The 19,935-nt window shown below is 40.7% G+C and overlaps 1 protein-coding gene across 6 annotated transcripts in view; it reads left to right on the top strand.

The window, feature by feature from the left end:
- The window catches only part of IL20RA (interleukin 20 receptor subunit alpha), a 33,147-nt gene extending 13,510 nt beyond the window's left edge, over window positions 1-19,637 (top strand). For 5 of the 6 annotated variants that reach the window (XM_043457116.1, XM_043457118.1, XM_043457119.1 and 2 more), the window contains 6 exons: window positions 4,797-4,932; window positions 10,071-10,252; window positions 11,595-11,770; window positions 12,338-12,482; window positions 16,321-16,460; window positions 18,748-19,637. In XM_043457116.1, coding sequence (XP_043313051.1) covers window positions 4,797-4,932; window positions 10,071-10,252; window positions 11,595-11,770; window positions 12,338-12,482; window positions 16,321-16,460; window positions 18,748-19,539 — 1,571 coding nt within the window. In that variant the 3' untranslated portion in view covers window positions 19,540-19,637. The remainder of the gene's footprint in view (window positions 1-4,796; window positions 4,933-10,070; window positions 10,253-11,594; window positions 11,771-12,337; window positions 12,483-16,320; window positions 16,461-18,747) is intronic. The other variant, XM_043457117.1, reaches the window with a different exon arrangement.
- Window positions 19,638-19,935: the final 298 nt, after the last annotated feature.

The following is a 19,935-nucleotide window of genomic DNA, read 5'->3' as shown; positions in this document are numbered from 1 at the left end:
AAACACAGAGGGAACACAAGTCTTAATGACATGACTTACAAGCTAGAGCTAACTCATCATTACTTGGGAGTTCATTAAGTGGGTCCTCCTTGCTGACCTCTACAGCTTCGTTAGGGTAGAAGCCGTCTTTTCTGTTGTTGTTGTTCATTGGTCCACCACACTCCACTTATGGACTGTATTCCCTGTGTTGTACAATATATCTTTATAGCTTATCTTATACGTAATAGTTTGTGCTTCTTAATTCTCTTCCCCTGTATTGCCCTTCCTCCCTCCCCACTGATAACCACTAGTTTCCAGAAGCCATCTTGATTACCCATAATCCAAGGGGACCCCGCCTCAAGTCTCCCTCCCATTGCCCAACATTCACACCCCCATCGGGGAAGCTCAAAGGGAGCCCAAAATTCTGGTCCCTTTCTGAGGTCTTCTGAATTTCACTTTCTCTTGAAAGAAATGCCTCCTACCCAGTGACTGTCATCAGAAATGCCCACTCCCTTTTAGGGTATACCACGCATATACTCTCCACAACATCACAACACAATCATGTCATTAAAATAGCACAGGCCAATATTCATTGAATGGAGGCCCACAAGGGAAAATAAGGCATCTTCTAGTTCCAAAAGATATTTAGGGAGAGAGTACCAAAATTATAAAGGGTATAAAACAGCTAAGCAAGTTAGGGGGTTGCAGGTAATTTGGTGTGACTAGTGAACATAGTGCATTTGGCTGAATAACCTAAGGAGAGGCCAGACCAGACTGTGGACACCCTTGTACCAAACCAAAGGTGTAGTGGTACAGCACGCCCAGAAATAAAATTATGTGTACCAATCCAAAAACTTTGTGATTTGGGATATTAAATAGAAGCACTCTCAGATCAGATCTGTATTCACAGGCCATAAATCTATGTGAACAGAAGTGCTTTTGTTACTCACAGATCAGCACTTGACTCCTGATATCAATGTGGGTATGACATATTTTCACTAGGATGTTGATTAAATTATCTTATCAGTATGGGCAGGTTAAGAAAATGACTTATCTCAGTTGGAACATTTGCTCAGGAGTGTTTTCTTTACGTTTTTCCAAACTGGAAACAAACAGTACCTATGACTTTGTAAAGATGAAAACGCCACAAGGAAATACTAGTTGATTGTGCTTTTTTTTTTAAAATGTGCTATTTCTCCCCCTCAGAAACAAGTACTAATTCTATTTTTTAATCATTCTTTTGCATCGTCAAAAGGGCAAATATTCCTTAATAAATCCTCATCTGTTGATGTAGCTTTCACAACAGGCAACTCTCGTACCAGATGAGACTCATAACTCTGCTTCATCATGGATGCCTGTTGTTTCTGCATTGAAAATAGAGCTCCCAGCTGTTGCCACCCCACTTTCCATATCCACAGCCAGCACCTTGGTGCCAGCTCAGCCATCCTCACTGGGGTTGCTGCAGCTGTGGTCTTACCTGTCTCTCCAGGTCTATTCTTGCCCTCATTCAATCTTTTCTCCTCTCAGTAGTGAAGTAATCCATTTGAGATACAAATAGGCTCTTGACTTGCACTGCCTAAAAGGCATCAGTTCTTTTCTGCTGTATTTCCATTATATCCCAACTTCCTTTCCAGGGTTTACAAAGACAGGGGTGGTGGGAGGGGATCTAGCCCCTTTGAACTTCTTCAATCACAACGTGGCCAGTAGCCTTGTCTTTTTCCAGCCACACTGACCTTTTGACTATTCCAAGGGCATGGTCCTTTTGGATTGGCATTTCCCCACCTCTGGAGTCTGCCTGGAACACTGCCCTCCCACCTCACAGCTGACTCTTAAGCCCCTATCTAAGTAGGTTCTGTGACCCACTACTCCAACCTTATTCTCTTCCATAGCTGGGCCACCACGTGCTTGTTTGATTCTTGACTTGTCAATGCTGTCTCTCTTTCCACTAGTCTGGAATCTCCACAAGGGCAGGAACATACCTGTTTATTCATCATCATGTATCCACATGGCGGCAGCTGTATTCATTTCCTGGAGCTGCCATAACAAAGTACCATAAACTGGGTGGCTTAAAACAACAGAAATGTATTCTCTCACAGTTCTGAAAGCTGGAAGAATGAAACCAAGGGGCTGGCAGTGCCATGCCCCCTCTAAAGCTTCTGACAGAAGCTCCTTCTTCACTTTGCCTAGCTTCTGGTAGTAGCCAGCCTTCTTGACCTACAGATATATCACTCCAATCTTCCATCTTCAAGTGGTGTATCCCATGTCTTCAGATTTTTCTTGTTGTTGTTATTTTAGGGCTGTCCCTGGGATAATGCTTTGATTTATTGACTAGAAGATATCCAAAATTGATATCTTTTCTGCCTAGGAAATCTGAAAGATGATGTCAATCCAAATGAATCTTAAGGACTAAAAGCTAGGATATTCTTCCCCTAGAAATAGTGTACCAAACAGCAACATCCATTTTAAAATGCATTTCTATTAAAGGTGTTTACTACTCTGAATCTTTATCAGTGTATTTATTGGATTGGCTAAAAAGTTCATGATAAGATGTTGTGGAAGACACCAGATGAACTTTTTGGCCAACCCAATAAAATATGTTTAACAGAACATTTATCTTTTTTAAAAAATTCAAAAAATTGTTGCTGTAACCCTCACTTGTAATTAAAAGTCTAAGAAGTTTTCATTTTTCTCATTGACTTTTTTAAATTTTTTCATAAAGATGAAATGAAACTACTAAATAGAACATTTTTCAAGATTGTGAAAGCAATAGTCCTTTATAACCTCATTGGAAATGAAGGGAACCATTTTTTTCCTCCCTCTGTTTAACTTGTTTTTTTTAAGTGATTAATTTCTCTTAGTTTCTCTAGGTTTTAGACTGTTGTATTAGATATCTAGTGTTGTGTAACAAGCTACCTCAAAACTTAGCAGCTTAAAGCAACATATTATCTCTCAGTTTCTGCGGGTCAGGAGTCCAGTAATGGCTTATCTGGTGGATCTGGCTCAGGGTCTTTCACGAGAGTATAGTCAAGAGTATATAGGAGAGTATAGATGACTGAGGCTGCAGCCATCTGAAAGTTTGACTGGGACTGGAGGATCCACTTCTAAGCTCGCTAATGTGCCTTTTGGCAAGAAACTTCATTCAATTCTTCAACATATCTTGGAGGCCTGTTACTTGCCACATGATCCTCTGTGGAGAACTGTTCACAAAAAGACAACTGACCTTTCCTAGAGTAAATAATCCAAAAGAGAGAAAGCAAGATGGCAGCCACAGTATCTTTTATAACCTAATATTGGAAATGATGTACCCTCACTTCTGTCATACTCTATTGGTCACATAGACCAACCCGGCTACAGTGTGAGAGACGAATATGCAGGCTGTGAATGCCAGGAGGAGGGGATTACTGAAGGTCATCTTGGAGACTGGCCACCAAAACTGTGGTAACACATATGATGTATCCATAATGTAAACTTGCAAAGAGGTTCACAACATTTATAATGAAATGTGTTTTATTTTTAAAAAATAGAATGGTATGATGAGAAAATTGTTTAATGTTTTGATATTGTTGTCACATTATTAATCTCTTTATTTAACCTATTATTCCTTTTGTTTAAACTATTAAAATGTTTATTTTTTTATCATTTCTCTACAGAGGATTTCTAGAAATTAATCCCTTAGGATACAGAGTTTCTAACATTTTGATAATTGATATAGCATTTTAAGCTTCCCTAGTGGCTCAGTCAGTAAAGAATCTACCTGCTATGCAGGAGACCTGGGTTTGATCCCTGGTTCAGGAAGTTCCCCTGGAAAAGGAAATGGCAACACACTCCAGTACTGTTGCCTGCAAAATCCCTTGGACAGAGGAGCCTGGCAGGCTACAGTCCATGAGGTCACAAAGAGTCATACACAACTGAGCAGCTAAACCAACACATAGCATTTTTAGAGGATCACTTGCTACTGCTACTGCTAAGTCACTTCAGTCGTGTCCGACTCTGTGTGACCCCATCCCTGGGATTCTCCAGGCAAGAACACTGGAGTGGGTTGCCATTTCCTTCTCCAATGCATAAAAGTGGAAAGTGAAAGTGAGGTCACTCAGCCATGTCTGACTCTTTGCGACCCCATGGACTGTAGCCTACCAGGCTCCTCCATCCATGGGATTTTCCAGGCAAGAGTACTGGAGTGGGGTGCCATTGCCTTCTCCGAGAGGATCACTTGAACAGTTACAAAACACTAATCAAAATTTCTGTTGAATCATTGAACATTAATGATTGACAACGCATTTCAGGGGGTAATTTATTTCAGAAAAGCAAGGTGGTTTAAAACAATCATTTTATTATTTCTCACAGTTCTGACGATTAACTAGGGCTCAGCTGGATGGTTCTTCTGCGGGCCTCTCTCAAAGCCCCTCATGCAGCCTTAGTCTGAGGCAAGTGGGGCTACAGTGTCCACAGTGGCTTCATTCTGGTCCCTTGGCTGGAAAGCTGGGCTCAGCTGGGACACTAGGGCAGCTGGACATCTCCCTTGTCATATGGCCTCCTGACATGGTTTGTCCAGCAGAGTAGCCCGCTTTTCATATTGCAGTTCAGGACTTTCAAACGAGCAAAAGTGAAAGCTCCCAGGCCTTTTGAAGGCTCAGTCCCAGAATCAATTCTATTGGTTAAAGAGGGTCATGAAGTCAGGTGGGGCTGAAAGGAAATTCATAGAGTGTGAGTACTGGAAGGTACTGCTTCTTGGGGGCTGTATCTAGAGACCAGCCACCACAGGTTAGGTCTTCCTTTCTCTCCATTTAACCCTCAATTCCTCTCTACTCCTTTTTCAGTTCCCTGTGTCTCTGGTGATCTGCCTAAACCTACAAATGTCACCTTCATATCCATAAACATGAAGAATATCCTACAGTGGAACCCCCCAGAGGGCTTACAAGGTGTGGAAGTTAGTTATACTGTGCAGTATTTCATGTAAGTTGGTTCTTTTCCTTTGGTTTATTTATAGAAGCAAGACTTAGACTCCTATGCAAAGATTAGGAAACCATCTATTATATTAAATAAGTATTGGAAGAAAAAGAGAGACTTTAGCTATTTCCTGTTAAATTATCTTGTTATGTTTTGTTAGATTAAATTAGACAATAATTTCTTCATGTAAACAGAGTGTTGAGTGCTTAGGCAAGAGGAAATATTTAAATGGAGAAAAGAAGATGATCAAAATGTTATTCTGTGGCTGAGCAAACAAGGAGATCCATCACCTCTGAAACATGTAAACTTATTAGAATTACAGGGTATTTTAAAGTGAAACTGAGTACAGAATTCTGTACAACTCATGGTTTTTATTAAAGATAGTAATGAACAGACATTTTCGCTTTTCACCTCTCCCTCAAAACTCATGACAAGCAAGAAAGAATGCAAAATGATGAGCGAGTATGGGGTTAGATTGTCACTCCCATACCCATTCACCTAATATTTAATAAAGAACTGCTCCCTTCCAAGAGTAATTGCCCCAGAGAGTCCAGCAACCTATCCCTGATTACTGAAAGGGAGAAAGAAAAAAAAAATGAACATAAGTTAAAGGTTTTTGAAAGCTTTCTTGTGGAAATAGAAAAAAAATCCAGACAAGTAATTGTCTGTAGTTTGAGTCCATAAACAACATGGTCTCTAATGGTAAGTGTCAAAGAAGAGATAAACAATCAAAGAGAAGATTCTAAGACTCCAAGAAGAAGAACTTTTTTTAAAACCAAGATGGCAGAACTTAGGAAGAAGATAAAAAATAAAAATGTTTTATGGAGATGAAAAATCTGTTATAGCTGATAGCAATAATTGAACAGGTAATAATGACTGTCTAGAACTGCATATTGTAAATGCATGCTCTGCCTAGGAAAATTTAATAAAAATAATAGGAAGACATCCTGGTGAAGTTATTGAACTTTGAAAAAATGACATGATTTACAACCATCATAGTAAAAGCAATGATTTCTATCTGCAACACTCAGCTGATGACCGTGATACATCTTCTGAGGGAAACATAGGTGTGACCTAAGACTCCCACCACGTTCAACAAATGTGTTTTCAAGCAGGTGGAACTTGGGATATCACTCCACTGAGACTTTCTTGCAGAGGGTTGGGAGGGGAAACACTAACTAAAAGGATCTCCAACTGAAAGAGAGATAAAAATGAACATAAATGACCTTAATGATGACAAGATTATGGCAAAAAAGTTGAGTAGGATGCATTGAAACCATCTAAATGTAGAACTAAGCTAAATAGTAATGAGAAATGTGGTTACAGAACTTTCTTTAAATGTTTGAACTTAATAATATAGCAAATCATAAGGTGGGGAAAGACTGTATGTGTACGGACTTTTATAGCACCCAGCTATTATCAGTTCAATTCAGTTCAGTTCAGTTGCTCAGTCATGTCCGACTCTTTGCGACCCCATGAACCGCAGTGCACCAGGACTCCCTATCCATCACCAACTCCCGGCGTTCACCCAAACCCATGTCCATGGAGTCAGGGATGCCAAGTTATTATAAGTGATCCAAAATGAAAATGTTATCATTTGAATAACTAAACTCTCAATATCTTTCACATATGATTTTCTTAAACTATCTTATTAAAAGATATTAAGAACTAATATCTTGTGGTGATGAAACATTTGAACTGCAGTGATTCATTTCAGTTTAATTTCTTTCTCATTAAAGGTCAAATCAAATTAAATTTACTATTTTTATTAAAATCATAAGTATGGCATAATTGAGTTTTTATCTATGTATTCAACTATTGAATCATTCTTCTGGGTACATATAAGCACAGTGAGATGTACAGAATCACATGTACCAAATGTTTCAGGATAATGGGCTTCAGAGTAATTTATTTATCTCTCCATTATACTTTTCTGATCATGTAAGTTTAAAAAATGTACCATATTTACCAAAAAAAAAGGAATAATGTCATTTTTGTCTTTGAAAAAAAATATTCTGACCATTAAAGGCAGTGGAAGACTTTGGCTGCTATTCACAATGACCTCATTTATCTAGAACCTCATGCTCATTGCTAGTGAGTTTCTCAGGAACCATTTTAGGGAAGAGGCATCACTCTGTCAAGAGAAATGGCTCATGAGTGTGCCCTTGCCTCCTTTTCCAATAGGTGGAGCAAGGAGCTTGCTCTGTTCTGCATGTGTTTGTGTGATTCAGAAAAGGATTTTAAAAAAAGAGAGTCATCACTACTCTGAGAGAGCAGATCATTTAGATTATATGCATTTCGACAAAGAATATTTGAAAGTAAACTTTCCATTTTGGAGTTCTTACGCCCCCTGTGCATGTGGATGGTGGGCAGGAATACAGGGCAGACTCCACCCTCGGTTCCGAAGGCAAACAGTCCTGGGCTCACAGCCAGGCTGTGGACCTGGCTGGTTATAGATTATACATTTTTACTTTTGAGTGAAGGTTGTTTCCAAGTAAAAAATGAAATTTTAGCAAAAGTTTAAATTATATCTACGAGAGGAATTTAACGCAGAAAATATAGTGTGGCATTAAAAGCACGAGTTTTAGCATCAGAGAAAGTGGTTCAAATCCCAGCTATGCCTGTTCCTAGTCAGACTAACTTGAGCAGCTCCATTAACATCACTGAGCCTCGATTTCCTCATCTGTAAAATGGGATGAATATAATGGTACCTACCTCCAAGGGTTATTATGACAATTAAATGAGATAAAGCTTTCAAATCCTAAGCACGCGTCCATGCTTAACAGGCACTTGATAAATGTTTCCTGCTGTTACCAGAAAGCAGTCGGAGACCACCTAGAACCCACATGACTTTTGGGCATGGATAAACATCATTGCTGTGGCATTTATTGTGGGATTCACGTCTATCAGCTTGTCAAACTTACAAAGCATTTTATCCAGAACTTGGTCAAGAGTATTTCTCCATCAACATCTGTCATGGGATGCTGCCCCGGCCTTGGCAGAGTCAGGAAGTTTGAGGAGAAAGGGTCAAATAGGCAATGGCAGTATTTTTCTAGCCACTAGTCAAGACCTGTTGGTGAGCCATGAAATCAATTTTGAGGGCCATAACCAGCATGGCAAGGTTTAGGATGGTGTGGAGGGGATTCGAGTAATAAAATAACTGAGTGCCTGGCATGTAGTGAAGTTGTATGATCTTACAAAACCTTTGTTTTAGTATGTGAGTTATATGTGTGATCTGGGTCATAGTGTGAGATGTATTTCTTTCTGTGGCTCACCATCACAGAAAGTGACAAAAGTGTGAAAGCCCCTTGGCGTGGTGATTGCTGGAATTGTAGAAATTGATCAACAAACTCTAGCTCTATTTCCTTTTATCTTTTTTTAAGATTTTTGTTTATGTGAACTGTTTTTGAAGTCTTTATTGAATTTTTTACAATATTGCTTCTGTTTTATGTTTTGGCTTTTTGGCCAAAGCATGTGGGATCTTAGTTCCCCAACCAGGGATCAAACCCACACCCCTTGCATTGGAAGGTGAAGTCTTAACTACTGGACCACCAGGGATGTCCCCAGATCTAACTACATTTTTAATGTTTTCTAGTAACTATGGTACTTAGGAAACAGGAGATGTTTACTTTCAGGATTCTATTGCCATATTCTGAAAAGGGAAGATACCCTTAAGCTTTGGCAACACTTGATAAAGTTGGTGATTCCTCCTCCTCAACACACAGTCTTCCCTTGACTTTTGTGATGTCTGTTTTTCTTTTTCCTTCTCCCTCTTTAGCTGCTATTTCTGAGGGTACTTTGTATCTCACCTTTAAATGTTGATGCTCCTGAAATATTATCCTAGGCTTTGCTTTGTCTCCATGGATAATTTCATTCATGCCTGTGGCTTCAATGAGCAGTTTTATGTCACTGATTTCAAAATCCCTACCTCCCACGCACAGCTTTCTGCTGAGCTCCAGTTCCTTCTGGGCACCTGCATTTGGATACCTTTTACACATATCTTAAGCTCAACATGTCAAACACTGAACTCATCTTTCCTTCCTCCCCATCCCCCACTCTCTATTTCTCAAACCCACTCTTCCTCCACATTCCTATCTGGATAAATGTTACCACCGTTCTACCCATCTATCTTGGACAGAAAGAGATGTAACGTCTAACACCTTCTTTTCCATCATCTCTTACGTGCACTTAATCACCAAGTCTTGTCTCCTAATATTTCTTACTTTTGTCCTGTCATTCATTCCATGTCACCATACTTGTGCAATCCACCTACATCTTCCACCTGGCCCACTGCAGCATTCTCTTCAACTGTTCCCCAGTCTGACACTCATGACCCATTACGTTCTCTCCACTACCACCAGAGTTAATAGCCCAACACACCTAATAGACCGACATGCCTGCTTTCATCCTTTCAGTAGCCTCTCATCCAACCCTGTCTCTTACACTTGGCTCATCCCGTGTCACTTAAATTCTCAATACCTCAGTCTCTCCCACCTGAAAAATGCTAAAAATATCCCCCCTCCCAATTTGCTGTGAGTGTTATGTTTTTAATAAAGGAGAGGAAAAATCTATATGAACAACCTAGTCTGTATCATCATTATCACTATGATCATCGAAAATGCAGATTTTGAAATGAACTCCAACCTAGTGAATTTTCCCTAGAACCCTTGAGGGCAAGTGTATTTTTAAATTTTATGAGAATATCAAGAAGAATTTCTAAGAAGAAAAATTAGTAGTTTTTCTTAAAACACCCCATCCAAAACAAACAAACAAAAACTATCCATCAAACTGACCTTGGTATACATGTGGGCTGTAAACTTACATAGCAAAATTGATCTCACAATCTGTAAAATTTATACTGTAGCCCAAGAATAATAATAAAATACATGCTTTCAAATGTACTATCCACATTATAATTCACAGAAAAGAAAGATGATTACAGAAACTCTGACTCATGCTCCTGACAGCTAATGAAAAAAATTGCTAGCAGCGAAAGTAGATTCTTTTTTATCTCAATGACAGGCACTTTTGTTGTTTTGAAGAGAAGGTCTTAAGTTCCATTCAATTTTATATAATGACTGTTTTTGTTTCCTATTGTAAAACATGGAGAGCACCTCATTGTTGATTCACAGTTTTCTTCTTAGCAGATATGGGCAGAAGAAATGGCTGAATAAATCTGAATGCAGAAATATCAGTAGGACCTACTGTGACCTCTCTGCTGAAACTTCTGACTATGAACATCAATATTATGCTAAAGTTAAGGCCATGTGGGGAACAAATTGCTCCAGATGGGCAGAAACTGGACGATTCTATCCTTTCTTAGAAAGTAAGTAGCTCAGTTGTGTATTAAATAAGTATCAAGTTCACCTGACCTAATGTAACAATCTCTGCCTCATAGATAGCCTTGTCCAAATCCCAGCGCTCTGCTTGGCTCTCTTCTGCACTTTGTCCATTAGGTGGAGTGACCAGCCCAGTACTGGGTATTTCACCTTACTGTATCTCAGAGCCTCATCTTTAGAAAAAAAGGTTTGACCAAGTGTCTCTCAGATTGCTCCCCGATCCAGAATTGGCTCTAGAGGCCAAACTGTCAAATTTTGATTTTGTTTTATTGCTCAATTGAGACTGTATAATTTCAGGAACAACTGACAGGATTATCTTGATGTTGTGGTTTTCTAAACTATTTGGCATACGCCCACAAGTTGACTAAAGATTGTTTTCAGGAGGAGGTTCAAGAGGGAGGGATATATGTGTCCCTATGGCTGATTCACACTGTTGTCCAGCAGAAACTACACAATATTGTAAAGCAGTTATCCTCCAATTAAAAATAAGTTTAAAAAAAAGACTGTTCTGATCACCAAACTGTCTCTGCTTGTTATAAACTCGATAGTGTGATGACATAATTTCTAGGTATAACTCGGAACAAGGGCAACATCTTCCTGGTATTTGCTTTTTAAATTTTTCCGTCCCCAATCTAAGACTGATTCAGCCAGAGAGGACCACTCAGAGCTGCCAGGATGACATTTACAAGTGCTCCCTGAGTTCTGGAGCTGGCAGCTTCCCCTTGCTGCCCTTCTAGATCAGAAGTCAGCAAACCAGAGCCTCAGACTAAATACAGCACCCCACTCCTTTCTATTTTTCTACAGGACAAGAATGGTTTTTACGTTTATATAAATAATAGTTGCAACAGAGATCACATGGCCTGCAAAGCCTAAAATACGGCCTGTACCTTTGTGATAAAAGTTTGCTAATCTCTGTTCTCGATCATTCTCCCAACGTTACATCCCCAAAGGTCTTTAGCAGTGCTTCATTTCTCCACTGCTGATCTTTACAAACACATCAAATCTGATTAATGTTATTTATCATCAACTTGTCAGGTCATAGTAGTGTTGCAAACACTTTTAATCGTATTTACTATTCTCTGGTACTGTTTATCCAAGTAACTAGGAACTACATGTGACTAAGTAAATCAGCTGTTTTAACATTGTATCAGAGTCTGTGACTTGATTATTTCAAAATTTGGTATAACTTGGGTCTAGGTGAGCATTCTGAGGCACTTCAAATAAGAGAATGGGGTTTAGAGCTTTGATCCCAGTAGAATTATACTGTAGCTTCATCCAAGGTGTTTTCTACATCTGAAAATGATAGTTCCCTCTTGCCTCCCCTTTAAGCACAAATTGGCCCACCAGAGGTTGCTTTGACTACTGATGAGAAATCCATTTCTATTGTTCTGACGGCTCCAAAGAAGTGGAAGAAAAATCCAGAAGAAAGCTCTATTTCCATGCAACAGATATACTCTAATCTGAAGTATAATGTGTCCATATATAATACTAAATCCAATAGAACGGTAAGCCTGAAATGGAATGGGGACCTATACTTATAATCTGTGTCACTTTCTGAAGCTAATGCTGGAACATGCAGCCCTGATTCTAAAATTCCTGGCATGTGAATCTGGGAAGGTGTGATACTCAAAAAAGTGATGCCTTGCAGGATACAGTTGAAGGTGATGCATAGAAATTTAAAGAGCTACCTTCAGATTTTCTTTACAGAGTCTCTGCTATGATGTTGTTGCTAACATGCAGGGCAATTGTCCACCTGATGGAGAGTTTCTGCTTGCTTAACATCTGCCAGTCACTCTTCGAGAAAGAAAAAATTATTAGCAAGAACACAGGATAAAGTTGAATAAGAAATCCCTCCTATGTCATTATTTAGAATTGTTCCCACAATTTGTTTAGTTCCTGACCACGCCCTGCCAAGCTGAAGGAAAAAGTTATTTTAAAGCTGTTGAGAAAAAGAAAACGCATAGTGATAGCCAAGGACTTAATGGTACCTCCATCTTTTATCTCTGTCGTTGTTTGTCTGGGGGTTGCTGGAAATGTTTGGCTCTGACTGTGTTTGCAATTCCCGATCCTAGTGGTCCCAGTGTGTGACAAACGACACTCTGGTCTTCGGCTGGCTGGAGCCGGCCACTCTGTACTGCGTGCTCGTGGAGTCCTTCGTCCCAGGCCCGCCTCGCCTCACTCAGCCCTCTGAGAGGCAGTGCGTCAGTACTCTCGAAGGTAAGCTTTGAAAATCTCAGCTGATCTGCGGAAGCAAATCTGGTAAAACTAGAAGGAAGTATGGCGGTGCAGACAAGGTTTTGACAAATCCATGTCTACCCGAAACAGGCTGGAGCGAAGGCAGAAACAACCATCCCCAGACAGCCTGGAACTCTGCCTCTGAACTGGACTCACAGTGTTTTCACGTCCTGGGGAATTCTCAGTACAGGTCCTGGCATCCACTGCCAACATCACTCTGCCTTGCAGAATTAGAATTATAGGAATTTTTACACACATGGTCTTTCGTCTTTAAATCTATAATCACTCTGATCAGTAGAAGTCCTGTGGGTCTTAAAGAACATCAGATGATTTTATTCCTAGAAACAGACAGTACCCTAAAAACACTTTAAGATAGTGTTTGGCTTCTCCTCCAGAATACAAATTAGAGACTGTGCAGGTTGTGTTCAAATATCACTCACTGGCTGTGGGAAGGCCTGGGGTCAGCAAATCAGTTACTGCTCTCTCCGTCTTAGGGTTGCTTCTCTCTCTCCATTTATTTGTCTCCTCATGTTTTCTGAACTTGGCTGACAAGGAAGTATGATTGAAGATTCTTGTTCCTGTTAGGAGACTAGAGTTAGGAGCTTGGCATTTGTTTAATTGTTCTTTCCTGTGGGAGGGTCCTCCTGATGGCTTAGACAGTAAAGAATCTGCCTGCAATGCAAAAGACCTGGGTTTGATCCCTGAAGTCGGGAAGATCCCCTGGAGAAGGGAATGGCCACCCACTCCAGTACTCTTGCCTGGAGAATCCCATGGATGGAGGAGCCTGGTTGGCTACAATCCATGGAATTGCAAAAGAGTCCAACATGACAGAGTGACTGACACTTTCCCTGAGAATGGTAAGACCTTGAAGTCAAAACATAAAAGTTGAAAATAAATCCTAAAGTTTACCTTCATGGAACAGCTCTTCATCCATTCTTGTCTCTCTTTCAAATGTGCTGGCTTTCCTCATGAAACAACCGTTTTCTCCCAAGCCTTTTTTCGTCACAGCTAAGAGACAAGAATGGTGACAGAATCCCTGTTTTCCTCTCTCCTCATGCCTTCCACATTTTGAGATGAAACTGTCCCAGGGATTAAAAAGGGAATTTTGTGACTACGTATCAAAAGTGAAAAGCCTTATGTTTGAATCTCCATCCTTATCATACCTTCCCCTTTTAAACAAAGGATTCTCTACCATATGTCCAATAAAATTAAAATGCAAAACAAGCAAAAGGCAAAGCAAAGCAGATTGAGGAAATCATTTTTGTATTTGGAAGAGTGTTCTGTTTACTAACAGCTTGATCAGTGGCCAAATGGTAGGAATGAATTCCCAGTGGAAATTATTCAAGCCATTGGCAAAGCTAAAGCAACTAAAATACAGATTAAATTAAATACTTCCCAGTAAACGGATGGATCTGCCTTTCTCACTAGTCCTGGAAAAGTAGCAAAACAACGAGGTTCCATTTCAGATTCTGACCTTTTCTGTGATCTCCTAGCTGTTGATTAATCCACGTACCTTTCTCAGACACCACTATAAGGGTCTACTTTTTTCAAAAACTTGTTATTACCTCTTTGGGGACTATTCTTGGAAATATTTCTGGTCTCCAGAATCCCCCAGTTCCTAAAATACAGACACAGCTTATTAGCTGATTGTTGCAAACTTGTGCTTGCTGCCGTCAGTCATTGTTGTCGCAGCCCTGTTTAAGCAGGGCGGGTTTGGTCCAGAGACCAGAGATTGAATTAAGAGGACTGGACTGACTGGGATTGACGTATACACACTGGAATAAACAGATAACTAAGAAGGACCTACTATATAGCATAGGGAACTCTACTCAATACTCTGTAATTGCATGTATGGGAAAAGAATCTAAAAGAGTGGATATATGTTTACATGTAACTGATTCACTTTGCTGTATCCCTGAAACTAACACAACATTGTAAATCAGCTAAGCTCCAGTACAAAAAAATTTTTTTTAGAGAGGACTGGGCTGAGTTGTAGCCTGAAGTAGGAGCAGGTGATACTCAGTCACCTGCCACATCTGCATTATTGGCGTCTTTCTATGTGGAACTTGTAGACAGATGCGTCCTTCGGGATGGACGGACCTGCAGTTAGACCCATGTACCTGGACCTTTCCTACTGGTACTTGTTGACCAGAAGTCCATGATGCTTCTCTTTCCATTTTTTTAACTGGACAGTTAACTGGACAGTGACTTGGCAGCTTTCTCCCAGGACTAGGCATCCAGAGCATCCAGTGTCTGTGTGGATTAGAATGCTCTCAGGACACTCCTGCTGACTGTATCAGTATGTAAGGAATGGCCTTCCTGGTGGCTCAGTGGTAAAGAATCCACCTGCCCGTGCAGGAGGCCAGTGCAGAAGATGGTGGCTTTGATCCCTGGATCAGGAATGTCCCCTGGAGGAGGAAATGGCCACCCACTGCAGTGTTCATGCCGAGATAATCCCCTGGACAGAGGAGCCCGGTGGGCTCCTGGGGTCCCTGGGGTTACAAAGAGTCAATAGGGGTCACAAAGACACAACTAAGCGGCCGAGCATGCATGCACAATGCCCTAGAACTTTGGTCACTTATGCTAGCTAAAGCGGCACCTTTTTCTACAGCTGTATTGGTCACAATTCTCTGGAGAACACAATATACATAATCTTTATATGTATATACGCAAAGAGGGAGAGAATAAGATTTATTTTAAGGAGTTGACTCACATGATTTTGAAGGCACAGGGTAAATTTAAAATCCACAGGGCAGGCCAGCAGGCTGGAGAACCAAAGAAGAGTTGATGCTACAGTTCTTGTCTGAAAGTGATCAGGTAATAGAATTCTCTCCTCCAGAGGAGTGGGGAGTAATCAAGTCTTTTTTCTATCAAAGCCTTCAACTGATTGGATGGGGCTTACCCACATTATAGAGGGTAATCTGCTTTACTCAAGTCTACTCATATAAAAGCTAATCTCATCTAAGAAAAGTTTTCACAGAAGCATCTGAAATAATGTTGGACCAAATAACTGGGTACCTTGGCCTACATAGATTGACATGTAAAATTAACCCTTTCAATTTTCAAGTACCCCATAGCTTAGCAAATATAAATTAGTCACAATGAGTCCTGTCCATCAACCATACAGTCTGATCCGTGGTGATCCAGGACTACATTTATTAAAACTACTCAGCAGATCTTTTCATTCCTCTATGGACTTTTAAATTCACTATGCATCTACAGGAGAGCAGGACCTGGAAGGGAGTTACTGCCATCCTCAGCATATACCCCCGCAGCCACCTCCCACACACATCCCCAAGCTCCAGACCTGCCAGAAGGCCTGGCCAACTGTGTAGGGTGGTTCTATGTGTTACACAGAAGATGACACCATATGTTCTTCTCCTCTCCTCAATATGTGGAAAAGATTGAGTTGAATGAGTGACATGAAAATGTGGAGCAGCTTAATAGGATCATCACAAGAGGGTTTTGTTTGGTTTGCAGTGCTCTGAGTTGCCTTAATACACACTTAACTTCAAATATAAGGACCAGTATGAGTCTCACAGCCAAATATAAACTGTTGGAATATCTGCTGACTTGGGTTGTTAAGGCATCTTTGCCATAAAGGTTTGAGGCAAGTCCAGATGATTCCTTAAGGCCATCTATTGTCAGACAGAGTAAGAATTCTGAGATCCCTTATAACATTTCGCTCAAGCTTCTCAGTTTATAAATGATAAAGCTTAATTTTTAAACTGATCTCTGCAAAGTCACTTGACGTTAGCAATGTTTTCCCACCCCACCAAATCACAACTATCTATCCCACCTCGCTTTTCTGTTTTTACAGATCAGACAACAGCATTGGAGGTTAAAATCATCCTCTGGTATGTTTTGCCCATATCTGTTACCGTGTTTATCTTCTCTGTGATGGGCTACTCCATGTACAGATATATCCATGTCGGCAAAGAGAAACACCCAGCAAATCTGGTGAGTGCTTTACTGTGGTGAGAGGCACGATAACACACCTCCAAGAAGATAGAAAAGGACGTTCTAGAACAGATACCATTCCTTTTATGGACAGAGTGAGTTTCAAGTTAAAGAGTTGATGAGTTAAAAACACTTTCTGTACTAGGTTAGCTCATTAACGAAACTCAAGAGAAAGATTCCTTTACATTGACAAAGACTTTGTATTTACTGAACAGATTAGACTAGGTCTTGAGGTACACAGATAAATTGTTATGATCCATGCCCCTCCAGAGGCTTAAGTCTAGTTTGGAACTAGAATTTTTAAGTGATATGTGAAGACTAAGATGAAAGTGGGTTCTCGGAACTCTTGAGGGTACAGGAAGGACAGTGGCACCCTACCTGGAAGATCAGAAGGAATTTCATGCCGGGGCTTGGTCATGAATGTTGAGAGAGAGTTGGGGCACCTACCACAGGCAGAAAAAAATAGCAGAGTCAAAGGTGGGTTTGGGAAACCACATAATAATGCTCCTGAAATAAGTTTCCTGAAAAGGAGCTATGAAAGAAGAGACTGAGGGAGTAAGGCCAAGTAATGGGGGGAAAATGCTATTCTAAGGACCTTGGGCCTCGTGGTGTTTGCAAAACTCTGTAGGATTTTGGGTTGGGATCATCAGAGTCAATATTGAGTTTTAGACACAACTGGATAGTGTTAAAGACAACTTCAAGGGGAGGAAGCCTAGAAATGAAAAAAAGCAGCTAGGAGGCTGTGAGAGTTGTCCAGGAGAGAGAGGATGAGAGTCTGAAAGAGGAGAGTGGGAGATAGGGCTGGAGATAGACACGGATTGGAGACACGTTTAGGGGGAAAGGGGCCAGGACTTCATCACTCACAGCAAGGAGAAGCAAGAAGGTAGAAGAAGGAACAAACCTTATGCTTCTAGACCATGTACTGGAGGGTTCCCAAGGGCTGAGCATATTTTAACAAGCAAAAATTATTTCTTTGGGAATTATCAAAATACATCTTCATATGTACATGATACATACATGCATTTCTGTTCTGTTTTAAAACATTTCTATTAAATGGAAAAAAACAAAGACTATAAAATATATCATTAATAATTTTATATTAATTATATGTTGGAAAGACAATAATAGACTAAATAAATGAGTTGAGCTACATAAAAAAAAATCATTTCTATTGTTCTGCCTTCATTTAGGTTTCAGAGTTAGCTTTTTAATGAGATAGGGAGAGCTTTCCTAGGAGGAAAAGGCACAGGAGAACTGACCAGGTGTGGCTTTTTGAAACCAAAGCTTTCATGAAAGAATGATGTTGGAGTTCCTGTTTTCTAGTTAAATGAAATCACATCATAGGGTGGACAATGAGAACTGGAATGTAATTCATGGTCAACAGTCTAAATTGGCACCATCCACGTATGCCCAGCAAAATATTAATCTTAAACAAGTTTCCTCCCATGATCTAGAGTTTCTCTATCTGCTCTGAACTGGCAGGTGAATCTCTGATTTTGGCCCTATTATAGCATAGTGTAGGGGGGCAGTTAGTTAAACCATCTCTAGCCATGTGCTTACTTCCCTTTTTACACCTAGTTTTCATACCCTTCCACATCTCCTGTCCAGAGTATATGCAGAAAAGAGCTGGTGGCCCAGAGGACAATTTATTGATAAATACATTTAAACTGTAATTAGGGCTTCCCTGGTGGTTCAGGTGGTAAAGAACCTGCCTGCAATGCAGGAGACCTGGGTTTGATCTCTGGGTCAGGAAGATCCCCTGGAGAAGGGAATGGCTACCCACTCCAATATTCTTGCCTGGAGAATCCCAAAGGAACCTGGCAGGCTACAGTCCATAAGGTCTCGAAGAGTTGGACACAACTGAGTGACTTTCACTTTCAAACTGTGATTAACAAAAGAATTTCAAAACCTCTATTTGTTTTCACCCCTCCTGACACAGCAGGAATTCTGAGTTTACAGAATTTAAAAATGAGGCTCCAGAATTTAAACAACCCCCTGAATGCCCCAAGCCAAATAGAGGAAGGAGCAATCACACCCTGACCCTTGGATTAGATCGGGACCACCCAGGGAACCACTTTTCACTGCCATATGCATCTCGTGCATCTTGTGGCCCTTGCGTCCAGGTGAGGGAGGATTTCTGTGTACTCCAAGCATAACTTTCACTTCCATGAGTTGGTAGGTATAGGCCTTTAAAACTATGTGGGGACAGTACAAATTCTAACTAACAGCTGCTTTTAATGTCTCTCTAAAGTGAAAAGGTGAAAACTGTTCTCTTTTCTCTTTTTAGGTTTTGATTTATGGAAATGAATTTGACAAAAGATTTTTTGTACCTACTGAAAAAATTGTGATTAACTTCATCACCCTCAATATTTTGGAGGATTCTAAAACTTCTCCCAAGGATATAAGTGTAATGGAGAAAAGCAGTGATGCATCAGACCTGAATGAGCCCATCGAGGACCAGGAACACCATTGGGAGGATGTGGAGGTGGAACACCTTGGCTACGTATCACATGTGATGGACATTGTGTATGACCTTGAGAAAAGCTCCAGAGGGGCTTCCTTAACCCAGCAAGAGCCACCCAGCAGATCAATGCCCATGGGTAAAGCAGTCATTGAATATGAATATGATGTAAGAAGTAGTGACACTTCTGTGGGGCCTAGAGGACAGGAGTTCAATTTGCAGGAGGAGGTGTCCCTACAAGGAAAGATATTTGAGCAACAGGCAACTTTAGCAGACTTGGGTCCACAGACACTGCTGTATTCATATACCCCTCAGCTCAGAGACTTGGACCATCTGCAGCAGGGGCATGCGGACACAGAGGAGGGGCCAGAGGAAGAGCCATCCACCACGCTGGTTGATTGGGACCCTCAGACTGGCAAGCTGTGTATGCCTTCATTACCCAGCTTTCAACATGACCCAGAGGGATGTGGGCATCCTGAATCTGAGGGGGTCGGGGAGGAGGGCCTCTTATCTAGACTCTACCAGGATCGGGCTCCAGACAAGGCACCCGAAGAAAATGAAGCCTATCTCATGCAATTTATGGAAGAATGGGGATTATATGTACAAATGGAAGACTAACCCTCAAACGTCCCTTTGCCAGACCTCTACTGTTAACAAAACGTCAGTCCAGAGAAGTGACCCAACAATAAAGTACCTGAGATAGAAGTTTACTCAGATTTCTGTGTCAGTGCGAATCACTTATTGCTTTTATTTTCATAGCACTTGTTTAGTTCTGCCTCATATGGGATTCCGTCATGCATGGGGGGTCTCCCGCACTAGTGGTGGGCACCCAGAGAGCAGGGGCTGACCCTCTTTGTACCCAGTAAATATTCAAAAATGTTGACCAAACTGGATGCAGAATTTATTTAGGTGGGTATACGGTAGTCTTCTTATGTATGGTTTTCTAACACTTGTGCGGTTTTTCCTGGGCCTTTACCAACTGTGAAAGTGTTAGTCACTCAGTCGTGTCCAGTT

This window comes from Cervus canadensis, chromosome 33 (genome assembly GCF_019320065.1).
Source record: "Cervus canadensis isolate Bull #8, Minnesota chromosome 33, ASM1932006v1, whole genome shotgun sequence".
Lineage (NCBI taxonomy): Eukaryota > Metazoa > Chordata > Mammalia > Artiodactyla > Cervidae > Cervus > Cervus canadensis.
This window is presented reverse-complemented; position numbering and strand designations above follow the sequence as displayed.